At 46.2% G+C, this 21,004-nt stretch overlaps 1 protein-coding gene across 3 annotated transcripts; it reads right to left on the bottom strand.

Annotated features, from left to right (window-relative positions):
* Positions 1–12,438: 12,438 nt before the first annotated feature.
* Positions 12,439–21,004, bottom strand: CHAMP1 (chromosome alignment maintaining phosphoprotein 1). Of its 3 annotated transcripts, XM_084302182.1 has the most exons (3): positions 20,956–21,004; positions 14,582–16,045; positions 12,439–13,807 (listed from the first exon to the last, which is right to left on the bottom strand). In XM_084302182.1, the coding sequence occupies exons 2-3, from the start codon at positions 15,980–15,982 to the stop codon at positions 13,163–13,165; spliced, it is 2,046 nt and encodes a 681-aa protein (XP_084158308.1). In that variant the 5' UTR covers positions 15,983–16,045; positions 20,956–21,004; the 3' UTR covers positions 12,439–13,162. The 3 variants fall into 3 exon arrangements, with proteins under 3 accessions (XP_084158308.1, XP_084158306.1, XP_084158307.1); XM_084302180.1 differs by having other exon boundaries at positions 12,439–16,045; XM_084302181.1 differs by lacking the exon at positions 20,956–21,004 and adding an exon at positions 19,984–20,063 and having other exon boundaries at positions 12,439–16,045.

The raw sequence follows: 21,004 nt of genomic DNA, 5'->3' as shown, positions 1-21,004 counted from the left end.
CTTTTGTGTGTGTGTGGCTTTACCCTCCCCTCGTCCCTAACACAAGCTGCTTCATGCTTCTTTCCCAGAATTCTCTAAAAACTATTTTTTGTGACAATACATTAAAAAATTGCTAGCCCTCTACAAGGCATCCCTATCCCAGTCAGAAGCCAGCGTCCCCCTCATGACTTTCTGTCCAAAGTTGCTTTTTAACACAGGTTATTTCTCCGACCTTGCTGGTGCGGCCACTGTGCAAACAAGTTGCTTCAGCAAAGGGAAAGGGCGAGCAGCTGGGCTGGGGGACGGAGTGGGAAATTCTTCAGCTGCTCTTGTTGCCAAACCTAACACATTGTGTACCTACACCATGGTCGCCAGGCTCTAAAATAAAATAAATAAATAAATACGTAAGTAAGGATAACAAAAAAGGGAACAAACAAACAAAACCCCCGTCGTACAGGAGCCATGTCATACGCCCTCGAGCATGTGGGAGAGGACAGCTGCCCTGAGCCTGGTCCTGTGATGAGGTTTTCTGCACGATGAGCCCTTTGCATGAGCTCCATATCTGCTGTGCTGGGATGTGTGACTGAGAGCGTGTTTCCTGCACTGAGTTATTTGCTGTGAGGTCACCAGAAAGGGGGAAGTTCCTTCTGACACGCTGTTCCCCGTAACCAAATGTAAGGTCAGAAGCCAGGCCCCTCATTCCCAGAACCGAAAGGAGACCGAGGGAAAAACTCACGACCTTGCTGAAAGACAGGAGGCTCAATTTCTTGTCCCACAAGAAATTGTTCTAAATCTGGACTAAAGACTGCTGGGAAAGCTGTTCTGGGAGCACAGGGGTGGCAATTGCGGGTCTATCTAAGACCAGGACAGTGGGTCCATGCACCCCAGTGCAGCAATGCCAGCGTGGACTGCCTGCTAGGCTGGATTCAGTCGGATGAGCCGTGCTGGTGTAAGCATGTAGTACCCACGCTCGGGGGCTGCACTGCTTCCACTTCAACTCGTCTGATCGCACTGGTGCGAAAGCTACAGGCGAGCCTCAGCAGCCTCAGATCCCAGGGAATTGTTTTCTGACGCGGGGCCACGCCAAGGAAAGGCAAGACGGCGCTTGTCCCGTCAGCAGAGGAAAGTTGTCATACGAGAAATACCATTACGGCAAGGCTAGCGGCCTACGGGACTTGCAATGCTCAGCTACCCCACCAGCAGGTAAATAACAGGACAAACTGCTGGCAAAGAGCCTTCATATATTCGTTGTAAATAACATAAATACGCTGGCTGTTTTCCAAACCAGGAGGAGGAATGTCAGTTTTTGTCTGACCTCTGGCACATCCCTTGGGATCGACTTTTTATTTTTTTTTTCCTCGGGAGGATTATGATAAAATTCCCATGGTGGTTTGCTACGGCTCTTTTATCAACATGTAGCCAAACATCTGCAGGATATCAGGCTTCAATATATACAGATTAAATCAGCTCTGGAAAAAAGTATCAGTGCTCTCCTGCAAAGCATTAAAGGGGAGGCGTTCCTTATGAGCTTGGCAGGAGAGCACGAAGCATTGAATAAACTCTCGTAATTTAGGCAAGGGGAATCTGTGTGTTATCTGTGTTTAAAGTTAAAACTAAAAATAAATTAAATTAAAAAGTTGAATCTGAAGAGCAGCAGACTCTCGGGGCTGCCTGGGGAGGTTGTCAGATTGGACGGGCCCTTCGCCACAACCGGTGCCCAACGCGTCGCATCGGCACGCGGCAGCTCCAGTGTGCGTGGATAACCCATGCGGCCTGAAGGCTGCAGTCACACTCAGGCTTTCAGAAAACCTGAGTCTGACTTCCAAACACCACCCCCCAGAGAAACCACCCTACCTGAAAGGTGCTGGCCTGCCAAAGAAGCAACACCCACAATAAGGGGTGACCATTTGAGGTCAAGAAGGATAGCAACTGAACCAGAAGTATCAAAAAAGTACCAAAGCTTAACAGGGGAGACTAATTTTAAAGGGGAATTTTATGCACGGGCTTCACTCCATCCAGCCCCTCTTCTGCGCTCCATGTGCCTTGAATAAACAGCGCTCTGTTTGGATGTGTCTGTGTGTGGATCACTGCAGCTGGGATTCGCTCCTCTTCCCTTCAGCTGCTTACACATTTGGGCCACGTCTTGGCTAGAGGCTGAAAACCTTGGCTGGTTTTAAGACAAATAAATGACAGTTTGGAGATACACGTTATACCATAAAAAAATGTAAGTGTTTATACCATAAGAAACACCATAAATACGGTGGTTTTTCCCTTCTAGAGTATTTTTCCATGGTTTTGCACAAACAGATAAGTGCTACCTGAGCCCTGTGTAACTTTGGTGTTGCCTGCAGTGAAGCTGTTAAACACACGCTCGTCATCATTGTTTAAGTGGCCATGCCACCTCAATTAAGTGTGTAAAATGATTCATGCTCAGATTGGTTTATTAAGAAAGCACAAGAGTTTCCAAGCACAGGTTAGAGAGGCAGATGCATTTAAAATAAAAGTGCAGTGTGCAGTGGGGTTAAAAAAATATAAATATATATATAAAGAAGTGCAAGATGTATTATTCTTAAGAAAGTCTCCAGGTTGTTTCTTGGCTGGTTAACCATGAGGACCCCCCGATGTGCCAGATGCTGCCTCATGCCATCCGTTCACACCATGTATGCCCCCGGTGACTCAGGGCAGGGCCAAGAGCGTCCACCTGAAGGGCTGGTGCCAGAAATCCCACCTGGAAATAAAAAGGACTGATGGACTCAGTGTGCCTGCTGGGTCTCGAACTCTTCATGCACCACCTATTCCAGCCTAACTGAACTGCTGAAGTGCAGCAAGTGACATTTCAGACCCGCCAGGCGCAGCAATAAGTGCCTTTGGACACCAGCGATTTGACTGCGTGCTCCACCCAAGAAATGGGAACAGCGCCCTTTGTAGTCATGCTTATCCTCAGCTGAGTTGCCATGGAACAAAGCCTGGCTAATCCTGGTGGACTGATTCGGGAACAATCTCTAATCTTATTGCCTAATTCTTTATCACTCCCTTTAGGTCAGCTTTTTATCCAAGAGCAGCGAGGTTTCCAAGTTGTCATCGCCCTGTGCTGAGCCCTCTGGCTAAGAAGAAAAAAGGATGTTGTTTCTCTTTGAGTCAGGGCGAGGAATGTTTCCTTCCAGTAGTAGATGAAATCTCCCTTGAGTTTCCCTTGTATTCATAGGATTCAGGACACGTGAATTCATTTGTTCCTCCGAGCCTGGAAATTGCAAGCATTGTCAGGGAGACCTCCTTGTTTGCCAGCAAAATGAATGTTTCGGGGGACATGCATGCAAGAGCTCCTTACAGCAACACACACTCAAAGACCTCCTCGAAGGAGTCCCTGGAGAAGACTAGACCACGCGAGCTCCCTGCACGGAGCTAAGCTCGCCCCCATCAAAGCCCCGTGATATTCCCTGTAAAATAGCAACAGAAGGTCGCCGCGCCGCTCTGCTGGCTGCTGGAGATTGTGGGGAAGGAAGTCCTTTCGTTTCAACCCTCCCCACTGGAATAAAATTCAGAAGGAGATGAAAACCAGCACTGACAATAGAGGTGTTTAAAGAGAGGGAGCTTTTTGATGAGACAGATGGCAACTGTAATTAACTTCGGCATTTTCTCCCATAAACCACAGAGTTTAAAATCAATTAGCCGGCAATTTTTTTTTCCTCTTTTTTTTTTTTTTTTTTTTTAATTAAATAACCCCATTTGCACCTAATCAGCAGCCAGTTCATATCCAGATGGTACCACAGCCATCCCTAGGAGGGGATGCTGCCCAGGCCAGCAGCTCGGGCACCCACAGCCTGCTTACCCCTGGGGCAGATACCGGAGCTCCCGTTCCTCCACGGGACCAAGGAGGACAGAAATTTTGCCTCAAATGTGACAGTGCACATTGTTTTTCCACCCTGCTTGTCCTTGAGCCCTGCTGTGGAGGAGGTGCCCACCAGACCTGGGTGATGCCTGCAGCATCCTGGGGCAACACAGGCTCAGGGAGGTGTCCCCTTGCCCTGTCGTGCTCCGAAGGGGAGGTGACAACCTTGGGGAGCCCAAGGAATGGTGCTGGGGTGGCTGGGCCCCTTAGCGGAGCTGTTTTTGGTGCCTGTACTGTGTCTGCCTGTTGGAAGAGCCCTCCAGGATCACCTGGTCCCACCACCCCCCTACCACCAGTGTCACCACTAAGCCATGTCCCCAAGCACCATGCCCAGCCTCTCCTTGAGCAGCCCCAGGGACGGTGACTCCACCACTACTGGTGAGCCAGCGGCGGGGATTTGATTTTCTGTGTTATTTATCAGCAAAACTGGAGCCTTCACTTCAGCTATTTGGACACAAACCTACTGACATAACACAGAGTAGATAAATCATTCCAGTTCTGCTGCACATCCAGAGATTTTCAAGCCTTCCTCACTGCTTCAAGGCTCCAGCGGTCCCGCCTCAGGTCATTTGTCATGGACATTTTGTCAGCTTGTCTTGCTGGAGGAGATCGTTACTAAAAATTAGCATTTACTGCCAAGTGATGTGACCTCCTATTGTACCTTCTCATTTTTAATGATAAAAAATATATTTATTTTAATGTAAAAACAAGTCTCCTTCCTTGGAGGCCTTCCAAAGCCACCTGGACACAGGCCTGGGCAGCCTGCACTGGGTGGCCCTGCTGGAGCAGGGCTGGGCCCTGGTGGCCTCCAGAGGTCCCTGCACACCTCAGCCAGCACTGAAATGGCCCTACAGCTTCACCTGGCCTTCCTTACTGGGAAGTTTAAAGGGATTTCTTATCGGAAGCTTTGGAAGATCGAATTATTTAAGTCTTCTAACTCTCCTTTCTGATGCTTTGTGCAATACCTTAGTGTAGAATAATTTATAGACAAGTCTGAAAGCAAGGAAATTACAGATTTTTCTTTTTTTTTGTTTGTTTTTTTCTTTTTTTTTTTTTTTTCCCCTAGAAATAAGGAGGCAGCTTTCAGATTCCCATGGCCAAGGCAGCATATTTGGGTTTCCCCCTACTTTCAGCTGTGTCAAGGCCAAGCCGATCATTTGGCTCGTCCAGTTCCATCGCTGTCTACAGCAACGAGTGCAGCAAGAAAAAATGCTGGAGCAGGCCCAGCCCCCGGGAATTCGGTGTAAAATAATGAAGTCTGGGGGTTTGTTTGTATTTTATAGCTGTACACAGCTTCTGTCTCGGGAAGCTGAGTGGTGCACAGCCTCGTCCTGGCATAATCCCCGAGGTTTTCAAGGGTCCCCTGCCCAGCGGGCTGACATCTGGTAGCTTCCACTGCACTCGGTGCTGCGGTGGGTTGCTTCTGGGAGACTGCATCAATCTTTTAAACCCTGTTGTGGAAAACAACGGGATAGCTGCACGGCAGGGAGGGGCGTCAAAGAAAATAAATGAGAGCTTTAAAGCCGAGGACTCTGGAGGAAATCAGCCTCAGCAGGGCCAAAACTAATTCGCCACAATATGGAGAGAAGCCCAGAGCCCCTTTCGGAACCTATTGTGGATGTGTTATTATTTTATATGTTTATTTAATAGGTTTAAGAGCTACGCCCTGCAGCTGATCTGCCGATAAATTGCTCTGTGGCTCCCTCTCATGGATAATTTGACCAGAAGCGGGTTCAGGGTAGCAGCAAGAGATGAGATCAAACAGCGCTTACATCGAGATCTTTGCGGCAGGGTCATCGCCTGGTGCCCCAACACGCAGCGCTGTTATCGCTCCCCATCCTTCTATTGCTTTCCTTTTATCTCAGCTGCTGTTGCAGCTCTTCTCAGAAGGGTTTGCGGAGTAGGCAGAGCTCAACGAGGAGGCGACGGGACCCAGCAGTGGGTCTAAAACCACGATGCTGTTTTAGAAGTGGAGGAAGAAGAAGAGTGGCCAGCACACTGTGGTATGTTGCAGAACAGAGCCTGGAAACAAGATAAAAACTGTATTTGACAAAGTTTTCTTTTGGTGCCAAGTTTTCTTTTGCACCGCTGAAGGAAGCCTTTGGGAATCAATGCCTGTTTTTCCACTGAGTTTCATTTAAACTCTAGCATTTGAGGTTTTGGGTTGCAGAGGGTTGTGCACCTTGCAAACTCAATACTAACATAAGCTGAGGCAGGTAATCAAACAGCTTCTGGTACTGATACAAGCCTCGGTTGCAGTCAAGGATTTTCAAGGTGCAATTGAGCTACTCCGCAGCTTCAACCCAACAGGCAACTGGCAGGCCTGAGGTAGACGTGCTAAAATAATACAGCAAAGTTGTCGGGACACTGCTGTGAGCAGCTCAGCCAGGTTGTCTGGGATTCAGGTGCAGTCCCGGCATTACCAGGCAACCATCTGAGCCCACTGGCCTTTCTGGCCTCGGTCCTCTATCTCCAGAGGAAACGTCCTCCCCACACTCATTCCCATTGCATCAGCACTTGCAGACACAAAGCCAGGCAGATCAACGAGATCCTCCGACTCCACAACACAAGGAAAAAAACAGCAGGCTTGCAGCAGAATCAGCAAATGGGTCCGGCTCACCACAAGAATGTACCGATTGCAAAGTGATAGGAGGAAAGTGCTAAGAGGATTGCGAAGTGATAAGAGGAAAGGCGGTGAGTATGCACTGCAAGGGGAAGGGAGAGACCAGGACTGCCCTTTCCAGGGAAATCCTGCAGTTGTATTGACCTGAGATGGTCAGGAAATGGCAAGGCCAGCTTTTCATGAGGTGGAGATGACAACATTTCTCTGGTGATTAAAAAACAAAACAAAACATCAACAACAAAACACAAGAGACAGAGGAAAAAATAGACCTAATATGGTGATTGCACAGTTCAGAAGAAATAAAATACTCTATCAAATATGTGAGGCAATAAAAATAAGCAAAAGTTACTTTGATTTGGCTTCTGCTAAAGGGACTAAAAATAAATGCTCCTTCCAGAGGCCCCTTCTCAGAGCAGGGAATTAAGAAGTACACATCCTTATTTTAAAACATTAACATTGAGTCCTAAATGTTCTCCAGTTTCTGAAGAACAATTATTTTTTCCACAATAAATTTGCTCATTAATACAAGAATAACCAGTACCCTTAACATTATATAAATGTTCGTGTTCCAGTGGTTGAACATCCTGATATGCCAAGACAGATATGTAGATACTCGTGGGTATGCTGAAGGACATTAAAGTGTTTGTCGCTAAAAATAAAAATTCTTGCAAGGATCTCGTCACAAACATCAAAGGAAAGGAAGCTGTGATCTGTAACAGAAATGGCCTTTGCTGAAAAAATGCCTGAGTTTTCTACAGATGGCTACTTTTGATTTGGCTGATTGTGAAAATGCACTTTTAAAACATGACTGGGCATTCGGTGCAATTATTAGCCCTTTTTTTTTATTCTGATAAGAACGAAGATAAGTTTTTGTTGCACATACAGCCACAGCTAGTTTAGCTGGAAACAAACAAACAAATAGCAATATCCTCTGAAGTTTCTTTATTCTTACTTTCCATTTTGTACTTTCCATCAAATGTTCTGCACAAAAAGGGCTCAAATCTGTGTTCTTACAAGCATACATGAAAGAGATTCCCCTATTAGGACTGGGATTGTATAAAAGAAATCTCTGTTCTCACTAACATCTTGCCTAAAAATACATATAAAAGCATTTTCTCAGTAATACATATAATCTATAAAAGTAAAATTCTTTAAAAGTTCTTTAAAATCTATCAGTGTTACATCCGAGTATATATTGAGCATATATTCCAAAGTCAGGAAAGGATTGTGCTGTGCGGACTTACATTAACATGCATTATTTATTATTGCAAGGAAAAACTAATACTTGGGAAGCAGGGAGAACAAATCTTCACAGACTTCTCCTGTGCTGCCATGAATAAATTACTTTGTTTTGTTTGTTGACGTTCAACTATCTTGATTCTTTCTACTCTGAAATGCAGTCTACAGGACACATAAAGCAGTAAGCCACAGAAGTTAAGCCACTCATATAAATAACACTGAAAACTTACAGATATTTTATATACATTTTTTTTTCAGTGTTAAGTATGCACGGGATGCCTATGTTTGTGATGTTTAGAGATAACCGATCAATGCCCATCTGGCAACCCAGGCTGGTTGTGCTATTAGTTAAAAAGCAAATTTTTGACTTCTCATCCGACCAAAAAATCACTTCTAAACTGGTTTGTTTGTTTGTTTGTTTGTTTAGTACTTGTTAAACTAAGTCCTGCCAAGCTACAGGAAGGAAAATGCAAGCTGTTAAAAATGTAATGTGAAATGTTCATATGCATTACATATTTTAAAATTATATAATCACAGTTTTGAAGACCGTTACAAACCATAAACAGAAAGGTTAGAGTTCAGCTTGCTGCAACCCTACACATTCATCGTTGTGCTCAGTGTCTCATCAATCTTGCATTCTCAAAATGTTAAATTGATTTATCCAGCTCTGATATTTTCTTAATTGACCTTTCTCATTCCCCACGTGCAAAGTAAGCCACAAAAACTTTCTTGTATGCCTGTACTTCAGAAACACATTTATTTGACCACAACTTACTTACATGGAAGTTTCTTCAAAACAGGTCGTAACAGCAGCATGGCAGCAAGGAGTTCAACTTCTTCCCCTCTCTTTTCCATTTAAAAATACATAAATAGGAGCTCAGCAATGGCTGTGGTGACCTCAGTGCACTCATGTCAGTAACATATGCTCTACATCACAACACAGTCAGGATGTGATAAAAAAAAAACAACTCCAAAGTACAAAACTGTAAGTCCAGAGGCAGAAAACCTTCAGTGATTACATTTTCTACAAGACTTCTTACGTCTAAAATGTCATGAGATTAAACAAGAATTATATTAATATACAAATAGAGGGGAAAAAAATAAATACATACAACCAGCTATATTCAATCCCAAAATTATTATTATTCATGAGAATAAAATAAAATTAAATTTAAAAAAAAAAAAAAGGAAAATCCAAGCTTATTTTTTTTCATCTCTGTTGCTTAAATGAGACCCCTTTCCAGCCCCACTCCAAAAGGAGCTCTACACTTCCTCTACACCCTAAAATTCTGGTTCCAAACAGGCTTCTCTTTCTCTTCCTTCCTTCCTTCCTTCCTTCCTTCCTTCCTTCCTTCCTTCCTTCCTTCCTTCCTTCCTTCCTTTTTTTTTTTTTTTTTTTTCTACTAAGGTAATCACTTCATATCTGTACGTATCACCTATGGAGCCACTGCATACACTATAAAGACTGTGGTACTGTACCTGGAAATGCTGTTGCCTCCTGCATTTCTCAGCATAGGCTATAAATAGCCTTTTGGTGATGGGGGAACACCAGAGAGATGTCTTCATACATCTAAGGTATGTAATTACATTTTTGTCAGGCAGCAGCAGCCCACAGGATTCAGAGAGGGAAGGAATTGCAGTGTCTGTAATACTTGTACTGTAAATAAACTTTGGGGGGTTGCCCCAGTTACTCTCTCCTGACCTGATCACGTCTATACACCAAACTCCACCTCCAAAGGAAAACTGAAGTTAGAAGTACACAGTACTAGCCCAAAGAGTCCCTCTGATAAAGAACAGGGATGAATAAGACAGTAGTGCACAATCCTGAGCTCTTCTTCATGAGCTTAGGTGGGAAAAAAAGAAAAAGTGTATGGTCGCTGGAGGCAAGGTTGGGTGACATGGGAGGACTACGGGGATGCTACTCACCTTTGTAGAGAGAGAAATCACGTAGCCAAGGCTCAGTTGGAATTAAAGCTAGCCAGCAGTGTGGAGGACAATAAAAAAAGGTTTTTTTAAAGTATGTTAACAGGAAAAGGAAGACCAGAGCAAACGTTGGTCCGATACTTGACAAGGATGGTCACCTCACAAGCAGGAACATGGATCAAGCAGAGATGCTGGATGCATTTTTTGCCTCTGTTTTCAACAGATGTGCTCTGGGACCCCAGCTGCCCTGAGCTGGAGGGTTATGGCTGCAGAAATGATAAACTTCCAGTCAACCCCAAATTTGTGTGGGATTTGCTGTTCCACCTGGATGGATGTAAGTCCATGGGGCCTGATGGGACTCATCCCAGGGTACTCAGAGAGCTGGCTGGTGTCATTGTGGGACCTCCCTCTGTTATTTTTCAACCGTCTTGGGAACCTGGAGAATCAACTGGGAGCTGCCAAATCCGGTTCCAGTTTTCAAGAAGGGCAAGAAAGATCCTGGCAATTACAGGCTGGTCAGTCTCACTTCTGTGCCTGTTAAAATCATGGGGAAGATTATTCTGGAAAGTGTTGAAAAACACCTGAAGGACAGCACAGCCATCGGTCAGAGCCAACAAGGGTTCAGTAGGGGAAGGTGGTGTCTAACAAACTGGATTTCCTTCTATGGCAAGGAAATTGCCAGCTTGTTGACCAAAGGAAGCCTGTTGATGTACTCCTTCTGGATTTCAGTAAAGCTTTCTACACTGTCTCTCACAGTATCCTGGACAAATGATCAGAATACAGTTTGATAAGAGCACAATAAGGTGGGTGAACAATTGGCTGACAGGCCAGGCCCAGAGGGTTCTTGTAAATGGGGTTACATCAGGATGGCAACCTCTCACTGGCGGGGTTCCCCAGGGATCCATTTTAGGATCAGTCCCCTTCAGTGTTTTCATCAACAATTTGGATGTAGAACTTGAAGGTTTTTTGACAAAGTCATGGACAATACCAAATTGGGTGGAGACGTTGACTCCGTCGATGGTGGTAAGGCCTTGCAGAGAGATCTGGACAAATTAGAGAGATGGGCGGTCACCAACCACATGAAGTTTAACAAGTGCCAGGTTCTGCACCTGTGGAGGGCAAGACATGAGGAGTGGCTGAGGCCCCTTGGTGTGCTCAGCCCCGAGCAGAGCAGGCTGAGGGGAGGCCTCATGGCGGCCTGCAGCTCCCTCACGAGGGGAGCGGAGGGGCAGGCGCTGAGCTCTGCTCTCTGGGGACAGCGACAGGACCCGAGGGGACGGCATGGAGCTGGGACAGGGGAGGGTCAGGCTGGGGGTTAGGGAAAGGGTCTGCACCCAGAGGGGGGTCGGGCACTGGGACAGGCTGCCCAGGGCAGTGGGCACAGCACCGAGCCTGCCGGAGTTCAAGGAGTGTTCAGACAGCACTCTCAGACACATGGGCTGATTTTCGGGTGGTCCTGTGTGGAGCCAGGAATTGGACTCGATGATCTTTGTGGGTCCCTTCCAACCTGGGATATCCTCTGATTGTGTGCCTAAATTACACTGGTGGGCTAATGAGAGTTAATTCCATGCTTTGTACTCTAACACACAAAACAAAATAAGCAACAATTTCAACTTTATTTCAGAGATTACCCAAGGTCTCAAGTATAGCAATGGGCATAATTGAAACAAACTATTTCATTGGTAATTCTTGGAAGTGCTTCACTTATATTTTTCTTATGTCCAAAAAAATAAAAAAGTATCACTGTTTATACTCAGAATATTCACCCATCTCCTCAGCATTTACAACAGGTCATCTGAGGGGAAACAGCAAGTCCCCAACCTGATCTTTTTATTGGTGTCCTATAGCTCGTTAGACAAATTAGCTCAGTCAGTTCAGATTCCAACAGATCTTACTACACATCTTAAGGACCTCAAACTTAGTGTCGTGTAAAGAAAGGGTGAAACAGGAGTTTGGACACCAAAACATGCACACCAGAAATGTCCAACTTCCATGAGGATTTTACAAAATTTTCTACTAGGAGAAACTGGAGAGTGACCATCATATGTAGATTCAAAGAGATTCAGTGCCCTGTGAATCAGCATAGAAAAAAAATCAATGCAGTTAGTTGGTTTAAAAAAAATAATAATTAAAAAAAAAAAGTGAAAGGAAAAGCATCAAGCCTTGACGATGGATTCCCTGAGATAAGAGTACATGATCATGGTAGAGAAACAAGCAGCTGTCAGCAGCGATGCATCAAACTGTAAAGGTCACACACCACTTCCAAGTCAAACAAGTCCTTCCTTGACATTTTTATTTTTTAACAAAAAAAGACCCACCACCATCACAGTGTAAGACAATATTTAAAACTGCTCAAGTCTAGGCAAAACTTAGCCTGAGGAAAATTAAACTTTCCTTGAACTACCTCCACTTACAGTCCATGCTCCTGCTGAATTATACTTATTTTTTTGAAGAGTTAATATGCAAATAGCACAAAAGCAAGCATGCAAAATAACTACACATTCAAGTTTTCCCTCATTTACATCTAAAATAAATAAATAAATAAATCTGAAGCAGACCAGGAATTTAGGCAAACCTTGCTTTCCTAAGCTGAAGACTGGAAAGTTGAAGTATTCAGAGCAGAACTCCAGGGTAAATTTGCATCTTCTGCTGCCAAAAGAGCTTAAAATACATTGGACATGAAAGGTTTTGCTCGTCATCTGGAATAAAAGAAATGGCCAACGCCAGGTCTGGTGTTTTGTTTTTTTATTATTAAAAGATTAAAGCATTACATTTCACCAGATACAAGAATTTTATTTTTTTCCTGACGTTACAAACATCTGAATTATCAAGAGAAAATGCTGAGCTATACAGTCTGACGTTAATTCATCAATTTAATGTATATTAGTACATGCTTAAAACATGGTCAAAATACAGAATCACAATCAGTACCATGATGCTTCAAAATCTGAGAAAAGACAAAGAATTGAGTGCAAGAAATTTCCCACAAATGACCACACACTCAATTACAACCTCAGAGCAGAATCATTCCAGAACAGCTGGTAGTTACTCATGCCTGGCTCATTCACATTTAATTTGGTAAGAACTTTCCTTTTAAGAATTTGATAAAAACATTTTAAAAAATAAGACATTTAACAAATGTGAAAAAACATGTTCATTCTTCATGGGAATATAAGGGTTGCTTGCCTCTCCAGTCCTTAATGGCCTGTATGTTTTACAAATCTTTACAAAACTAATTGTATCCATTTTGGTTTCAAAAACATAGTACATCCAAAAAAATAAAATGACTCTACTGATGGGTAATAAAAAGACATGAACATGTATTTCAAATGACTTTTGCCATTTGCAAATCATTTCAGTAAAACAGCTATAAGACAAGTTAAACATAGCACAATAAACCATGCATCTTCTGACTTGCCAGATCAGCTAAACTACTCGGTTAACATACAGCAACACTTTTTGAACACTTTTGTAAATTCCGCGTTTCTAGCGGAAGGGAAAAAAACATGTTAAATTTGTTCTTCGAGTGGTTCGAGGCTGTCCAAATGTTTTTTAGGCGTATCATCGCTATGACGGCTTTGGCAATGGGTTAAATGTTTCTTAAAGCCTCGGGGAAAATTCGATTCAAAATTACACCGTGGACACTTCAACAAGCTTTGACCGTGAGCAGCAACGTGGTTTTTAAGAAGAGACTCCAAGAGAAAAGCCTTGCCACATATTTTGCATTTGTATGGGCTTTGAACATTATGCTTGTTGACTAAGTGGTGCAAGACAGCACCCTTTTTCATGGCACGGCAGCAACAGATTTTGCAGTAATACTTCCCCTTGCCGCGCTTCATGTATTTTGCTATTTCTTCCTCGGAAATGAAAGCCTCTTTCTCTTCGGTAAACTGCAGCACGCACTGCGGCTGGATGGGAGTAGAGGCATCCATTTTGCTCTCCTTGCTGTAATCAGCCGATTCCATATCATACTGCTCTTGGTCGCTGTTGGATTCTTGCTCCTTCAGCTCCATCGAGTCCAGCTCCGTTTTCCCACACTCGCTGCTGTTTAGCTCCGAATCCGAGTTCTCCTGGGTGTCCTTCCGGGGCTTCTTTTTCGGGCACGAGTATAACATGTCTTCTGGGGATTCTTTGGCTAATATGGATTGTTCGTCCTGTGAAAACAAGTCATCCAGTGGTTTCTGATCATCTAAACTTTGAGAAAGAAAGTCACTCTCGCCAGACTCACTAGGTGTCTGGGGCTCAGAGGAAAAACCTGCAACAGACTTATGAGACTCGGAAAACAGCATGTTTTTCTGGATTTCAGAAGGTACAGTGGTTTCAGTGTGTCTCTGGACATCAGAAGACAAAAAAGCAGCAGGTTTCTGCATCTCAGAAAATACAGCATGTTTTTGAATATCAGGGGATTTCTGGGAGTCAGTAAAAATAGTTTGTTTGGGGGTTTCTGAAGAAACACAAAAAAACTGTTTCTGGGTCTCAGAGAAGAGGCTATGTTTGTGAATTTCAGAAGTTGATTTCTGAGACTCTGGAAAAGAAGCATGCTCCTGAATTTCAGGGGAAATGGGAGCAAGTTTCTGGGCTTCAGAAAATAGGGCATGCTTCTGGACCTCAGGAGAAACAAGAGCTGACTTCTGGGCTTCAGAACATGAGGCATGCTTATGGCCTTCAGCAGAAGCAACAGATGTAGACACCTGATTCTGAGGTTCAGAAAAGAAGGCGCGTTTCTGGACATCGGAAGCAACAGCAGGATTAGATTTACGAGACTCTGGGAACAGAGCTCTTTTCCGATGTTCAGAGAAATGGCCCCGTTTCTGAACCTCAGAGGAAGCAGCAGAGGTGGACTTCTGAGATTCAGAAAAAAACATAGATTTCCGTGACTCAGAGAGTTTCCAAGATTCAGGAGACACCGAAGCAGAAGGCTTACGAACCTCAGGGAAGAAAGAAGGCTTCCAAGAGTCAGATGAGACAGCATGACTAGACTTCCGAAGCTCAGGAGAGACGGAGGGAGAGTGCTTCCACGTGTCAGGGGACAGGACGGGTTTCCAGCCTTCAGGGTAAACAGATGAGATGGGTTTCCATGGCTCAGAAGAAACGAGAGTAGACTTCTGGGATTCAGAAAAGGACGTAGACTTCCACGAGTCAGAAACAAGCCTCCTAGGCTCCGGCGACGCAACGGGGCCAGACCTTCGGGACTCAGGGGCGGACCTCCGGGACTCTAAGGACATGGAGGGCTTTGAAGCCCAGGGAGAAACAGCAGAAGACTTCTGCATCTCATGGGGCGCAGACCTCCAGTGCTCGGGGGAAGCAGTGGGACCAGGTCTCCACGACTCCGGCGACACGGCGGGAGCAGGCCGACGGCTTTCGGGAGAGGAAGCCGAAGCAGGCCTGCGCGTTTGGGCAGGGTGCCGCCGGGGCTCTGGGGACACAGCTGGGGGATACCTTCGTGGCTCGGGGGACACTGCTGGAGGAGGTTTCTTTGGCTCTGGTGACACGCCTGGGGAGTATCTGCGGGGCTCCGGGGACACGGCGGGGGAATGGCGGCGGGGCTCAGGTGACATGGCAGGGGAGTGGCGGCGGGGCTCGGGTGACACCGCCGGGGAGTGGCGGCGGGGCTCGGGTGACACCGCTGGGGCTGGTTTCTGAGGGTCTGGGGAAACAGCAGAGGCTGGCTTCTGGGGGTCTGGGGACACGCCAGAGACTGGCTTCTGGGGGTCTGGGGACACAGCAGGGGACGGCTTCTGGGAGTCAGGGGACACAGCCGAGTCTAACCTCTCTGCATCTGGAGATGCCGCCTGGGATGACCTTTCTGGATCTGGGGACGGGGCCTGGGCTGACTTCTCCGGGTCTGAGGAAGTACCCTGAGCTGACTTCTGGGACTCTGGAGACCCTGACGATTTCTGAAGCTTGGGGGAAACAACGGGTTCAGACCTGGGGAGTTCGGGAGAAAGGGCAGCTTTGCGGGACTCGGGGGAAAGGGTAGGTTTCTGTGGCTCCGAGGAGCCGCTCTTTTTGGAGGAATCTGAATCGCCTTCTACCTGTTCTTTCCTCTCCTCATTCCATTTCGCAGGTGCTGCGTGTTGTGCTGTGATGTGGTAGTACACATTGCAATACATCTTGCTGGTAAAAAAACACTTGTGGCAGTGAAACAGTTTTGCGCTTTTTTGATAAAATATAAGTTTACCCAAGCCGGCAGCATCCATCTCATCGCAGTACTCCGGGTGGATGGTGCCCATGTGAATCTGTATGTTTTCATAGTCCGTTCCTCTGAAGCTGCAGTGGTCGCACTCTAGGCGCTCTGTGGTTTTGCGCAGTATCTGCAACATGTCCATTTTTCTACAGCCAGTCCCAGCGTTCACAGCACTTCCCCTTTTAAAGCGCAAGCTTCAGAGTTCCTGCAATAAAGGGAAAAAAAATCTGTACAGTTAGCTCTCAGTGTTAATGTCAGCTATTTGTCGTTCTTAAATACCTGACTGTGCTTCCCTCCCGTTTTAGAAAGCGTTACTCTTGCAGGAGTACTAACTACTCCATAAGGAAATCCAAATATCGGCTTCTCCACCTTTTCCAAGCCATCATACATCAGCAGAAAACAACGCCTGTGTTTAACAGCAGGCCTCCCTATCGATGGAAAAACTCCACAAGTAAACCAGAAGAGCCCAGGTAAGGAAGAGCTAAGTTTAGATTCCGCTTGATAAACGCGACTCGCTTTCTCAGTTGTTCTTTCTTCCCAGATTGGAAGTGTTTTTGTTTACATCATGCGCGTAAACTGAAATCAGAAAGTACTTTGAAACAGTGCCACTGAAATAAAACCATTTCAAAACTGCATCTTCACCATAAAATTTCCAAACAACTCAGCTGGTTTTGATAAAGCTAGAAAAAAAAAAACAATTTCAAGGAGAAAACGGTAGCATAAAGCATAGGCTCTTCTTTCCTGTCAAGCACTATTTTCATTTCACTAATTCCATGAAAAATAAAAGGTGCTGCTCATAAAACTTTATCCATTATGAGAACAAATATTCCCACTCCATTTTTTCATCTTGCTGCCCTAAAAAATACTGTTTCTCCAAAAAGAAAAAAAAAGCAGTGACTTTTCTCCCATTTGTGCAGTTGACAGCCCTCTGTATGCAAACCATGTTTGTTTGGGGATGGGATGGAAAATTCTCAAAATTACTGTTTTTATTAGACCTCAAAAAAAAAAAAGCAGCATCTGAAATGCAAATAAATTGTAATGATTTGGCAAGAGTCCATTACCTACAATAAAAAGTTACCCACATTAGCCACAGCAATAGACAGAAGACAAAGACTAACCACGTTGTGTCACTGTCACCTAAAATACAAGAGTTCTCGCTATGCTATAAAAGCATATTTGGACATTTCTCAATATTCATGTGTATTGAACTTTTTGTTTGTTTGTTTGTTTTTCCTCATAATGTCAAATTAAACAGGTATTATGTCCTAACATGCCGACCTAATTTGGGGTTTTGATAAGACACGCTGTTTCAAAACACGAGTTTTTGTGTCAATTTGACAACGTTTTTCCTGCCTAAACACATATATGAGAATAATAAATCTAAAAACGTGCATCTAATGCAAGTTTTCTTAAGTTATTCCTAAAGTATTTTAAGCCCTGGTTTCTTATGGAAATGAGACACACGCAAACACGCTGCCCTTCAGTAAATGCCAACCAAACTGGACAGAGTAATACAGTCTCAGGCTGAATTTCTGCAACTTTCATGGAATTCAGTAAAGAGTAGAAAGGTAAAGAAGTGTCTCCACTGAGGTGGTAAAGGATGAAGATTTCACTTAACAGTTACGGGCTTTGTTTAGCCCGTAATCGGTACCTGGATGGTCAGTATGCAAATAGCTGGCAAGCCTGCAGAACAAGCAGTGGCTGGCTCGGGTTATAATTAGGGGAAAAGGGAAGGAATTAAAAACACTGCAGAGGTGAGCTGGTTTGGAGCAGGGACAGGATGAAAACAGAGTAGTGGTGCTGTTAAGGCAGGACACGGACACAGCAAAAATAGAAAAGGGGAACTGGCTGAGGAGCGGGGGGCACAAATCCACAAGAATAAAGGTTCTCCAGTTCAGTTGCTCAAGGAACGGCCTCTTAGCATGTGCTGTATATAAGCAGTTTGCATTAAATCACAGGAAGAGGCAGCTTTTTGAAGAAATAAGACTGAATTCCAATCAGGAATCGAGGTCCATGGGTAGAGCCTGGAGGAACCTTACTTTATGTATATGAGAGAAACAAACAGCATCTGACTGGGCGCCATCTACACCCGATGAGAAGTCATCGCACTGCTCTAGTGCCTGAACTGGAAGGGCCCTTTGGGTATGAATTGCTCATTTCCAGCACTATCAGCAGCCATGCAGAAGGCTTTTAGCTGCAAAACCCAGCAAAATGGAGTCCCTAACACAGTCATTGTTGACCACAAGACACTCCACAACATCTTAGGACAAATTCTGTATCACAGTAAAAGAGCAAAACAAAACAGGAAGCCGATAGCGCTCAACGGCCTATTTCTCTGCAATAGCAAACAACTTGTTGGAAAAACCCACAGCAAGCCATGTCCTAACACTCCTAAAGTCCTAAAAGTCCTTAGGAATTAGTGTGTGTGTTGTTGGTTTTGTGTTGTTTTGTTTTTTTCCATTGGGGGATTTGGAGCAATGACAGGGGAGGTTTCAATTTGAAAGCCAAAACCAGTGCTCATATGAGCTATAGAACAAGAATGTTTTAGCCAGAGCTCAGCAGAACATAATTAGGACAGTACCAACATGCTGCACTAATCACATCTTCAGAACTGGAAGAGAATTCGAAATTGGTGGTAATTCTGAATTCTGTTTTCTTTCCTCTAGAGAACAACAACAACAACAAGTCTCCTCAAACGGTGTTTACCACAGCATATAACAAAGTTTACCAAGTAATCTCTTCCACTCTTTTCATAGCATCACAGAAAGGTTTGGGTTGGAAGGGACTTTAAAGCACATTTAATTTCACCCCCCTGCCATGGGCAGGGACACCTCCCACCAGCCCAGGTTGCCCACAGCCCCATCCAGCCTGGCCTTGAGCACCTCCAGGGATGGGGCAGCCACAGCTTCTCTGGGCAGCCTGAAGTTGCTCCTCCAGATGTTAAAAGGTTGACAATCAAGCAATGTTGAAGAGTTTGGGGTACTTTCTCCTACACGGCCACCAGGCACCACGTTTGGCTTTGTAACCCAGCATTTAGGCTTGTCCTGTGTCCACATCCTGCCTTCACTTCACGACAAGGTGCTGATTACAGAGGAAACCAGTGCTGAGATTCTGGAGCTTGTAATACCAGGTTTTAGCTAAAGGCAGCCAAGACTTCTCCAGACTTTCTCTGAGACATGAAAAGCCTCTGCTGCTGCTCCACCAGACATTTGTCCTCATTCCCTTCTTCCACTCATGTCTAGAGCCTACGTTCAAAGGTTCATACCACCAGCCACAGGCTCTCCCCTCTCTCCACAGAGAGGTCAAAGATCCTCCCAGTGGCACAAAAGGAATCTGCAGGAGACACCCAGCCTCAGCGAGCATCCCACCAGCGGGTGGCACAACACAATGGCTCCAGCAGCTAACAAAATGTCTCCGCTGCTCAACCCCGTTTCAGTTCCATCACTACACATCCACTAATCATCTCAGATTATTGTTATTTTAACAAACATCCTACCCTCGGTACCGCAACATTTAATCTACCCTTGCATCTCTCCTGTACAGCGGATAAGCTGTGATTGTCACGAGGCAGTGCCAGAGGGAAGCAACGAAGGGCTCGGAGCTACAGATCTACGCTGCCTGCGAGTACAGAAAATTACAGGTTGTTTTTAGCGTGACACGCAGGATTTCAGAACGCTGCAACAAGTAGTCTGCCTGCCGCATCGTTCTTCAAGATCAGACCATCCTGGTTGTCACTGACAGAAGGAGCTGTGCCTTTTCTCCTCTTGACAAAGAATCAACCTCGGTGAGCCACAAGCAGGGAACGAGGATGTGCAACACACGTCGGTGATGCCAGTGCCCACACTGGTTTCTCCACACCCAGTGGGACTTAAAAATGGCATTGCCATCCACATAACCTCAGAACAACAGGCAACGAACGCACTAGCAAGAAGTGGAGGTTTCCAGCAACCTCCTCCTGATGTGCACAACGCCATTCCAGCGGTGATTGGGTTCATGAAACAAAGGATGAAGTAAGCCCCTACTCCTAGGAATGCTCCTCCTGTGATGACCCTCCTCCCTTTACAGAGGGCCACCTTCACAATTCAACCCTGATGAGCACCGTCACTGCAAAGCGACGATGGACATTTGTTTCCATCAGCAAACCTTGGAAGCTTTTCCACAGGCAAACAGCTCAGCCACATCTTCTGTCGGTGAAGACCATAAAGCTTGTTCCCAGCACATCTGGACACCGCTGCATCGCTGTCGCTACGAGCAGGAGCGGATCCAGGCTGCTGCTGTGCTTAAGCAAAAGGGAAAGTGCCACGCTGCTGCAGTGCCGAGAAGTAGCCAGCAGCCTGGTGGCAACGTGATGCTTCTCCTCAAGCTCCATCCCGGCGCTGTGGCTGACAGAACAAGAGTCTGGCTGCCAAAGGGAGCCGCACATAACCACCCCTGTGGTGTGTCAGAGCGGGAGGTGAGCGGGTCAGTGGGAGATGAGGGGGTCAGCCCCAACGCACTGGGAGCAAGAGAGGCAGCACCACAGGGTCCACAAGAACCTGCGTGTTCCCAACCCACCTGCCAGCCACCACACAACCCATACATGCCATGCTCCACCAGCAACCATCGCTGGACTTGGTCAAACATCACCGGGCATGAAAAATAAGCGCGCAGACCCCATCCTCGGGCGGGATGTCGCTGTGCGAGGCGGTGCCGTTGGCTTCCCGTCACAGAGCGCTTCGGAGGGCCACGGAGAGCCAAGGCACGTGCGGATGGCTCCGGGGAGGCGACGGCGGCGGCTGTCCCGCTGCCCTGCAGCCTCTCGACCTGTGTGCTGAGGGGAGAACGAGCCCGGGGCGCGACACCAGGCACCCCAAGCACCCCCCGCGGGCTCTCCACAGATCACGGCCACCCCCCAGCAGCCGGCCCCGCAGCCCCCTGCCTCCCGCACGGAGCCACCCGGCTGCCCGCCGCCGGACACAGCCCGGCCACGGCCTGCGAGCCCCCGCCGTGCCCCGGCCCCGCCGCCCGCCGCCGCTCCTCGCCTCAGGGCGGCCGCCCCCCCCCTAACGGCCAACGGCCATTTTCCCGCCCCCCCCAACGGCCGTTACCCGCCCCCCCCCAACCCCCCCCGCTCACCGCTGAGGCGCCGCCGGGCCGCCGGGCCGGGGAGGGGCGGGGCTTACGG

Source organism: Netta rufina (assembly GCF_964035555.1).
Source record: "Netta rufina genome assembly, chromosome: 1".
NCBI classification, from domain to species: domain Eukaryota; kingdom Metazoa; phylum Chordata; class Aves; order Anseriformes; family Anatidae; genus Netta; species Netta rufina.
Note: the sequence above shows the minus strand (reverse complement) of the source record. Positions and strands in the feature narration are given on the sequence as shown.

Excerpts from the sequence above, each read along its gene's own strand:
- CHAMP1 (XM_084302180.1), bottom strand. The coding sequence starts at position 15,982 with ATGGACATGTTGCAGATACTGCGCAAAACCACAGAGCGCCTAGAGTGC.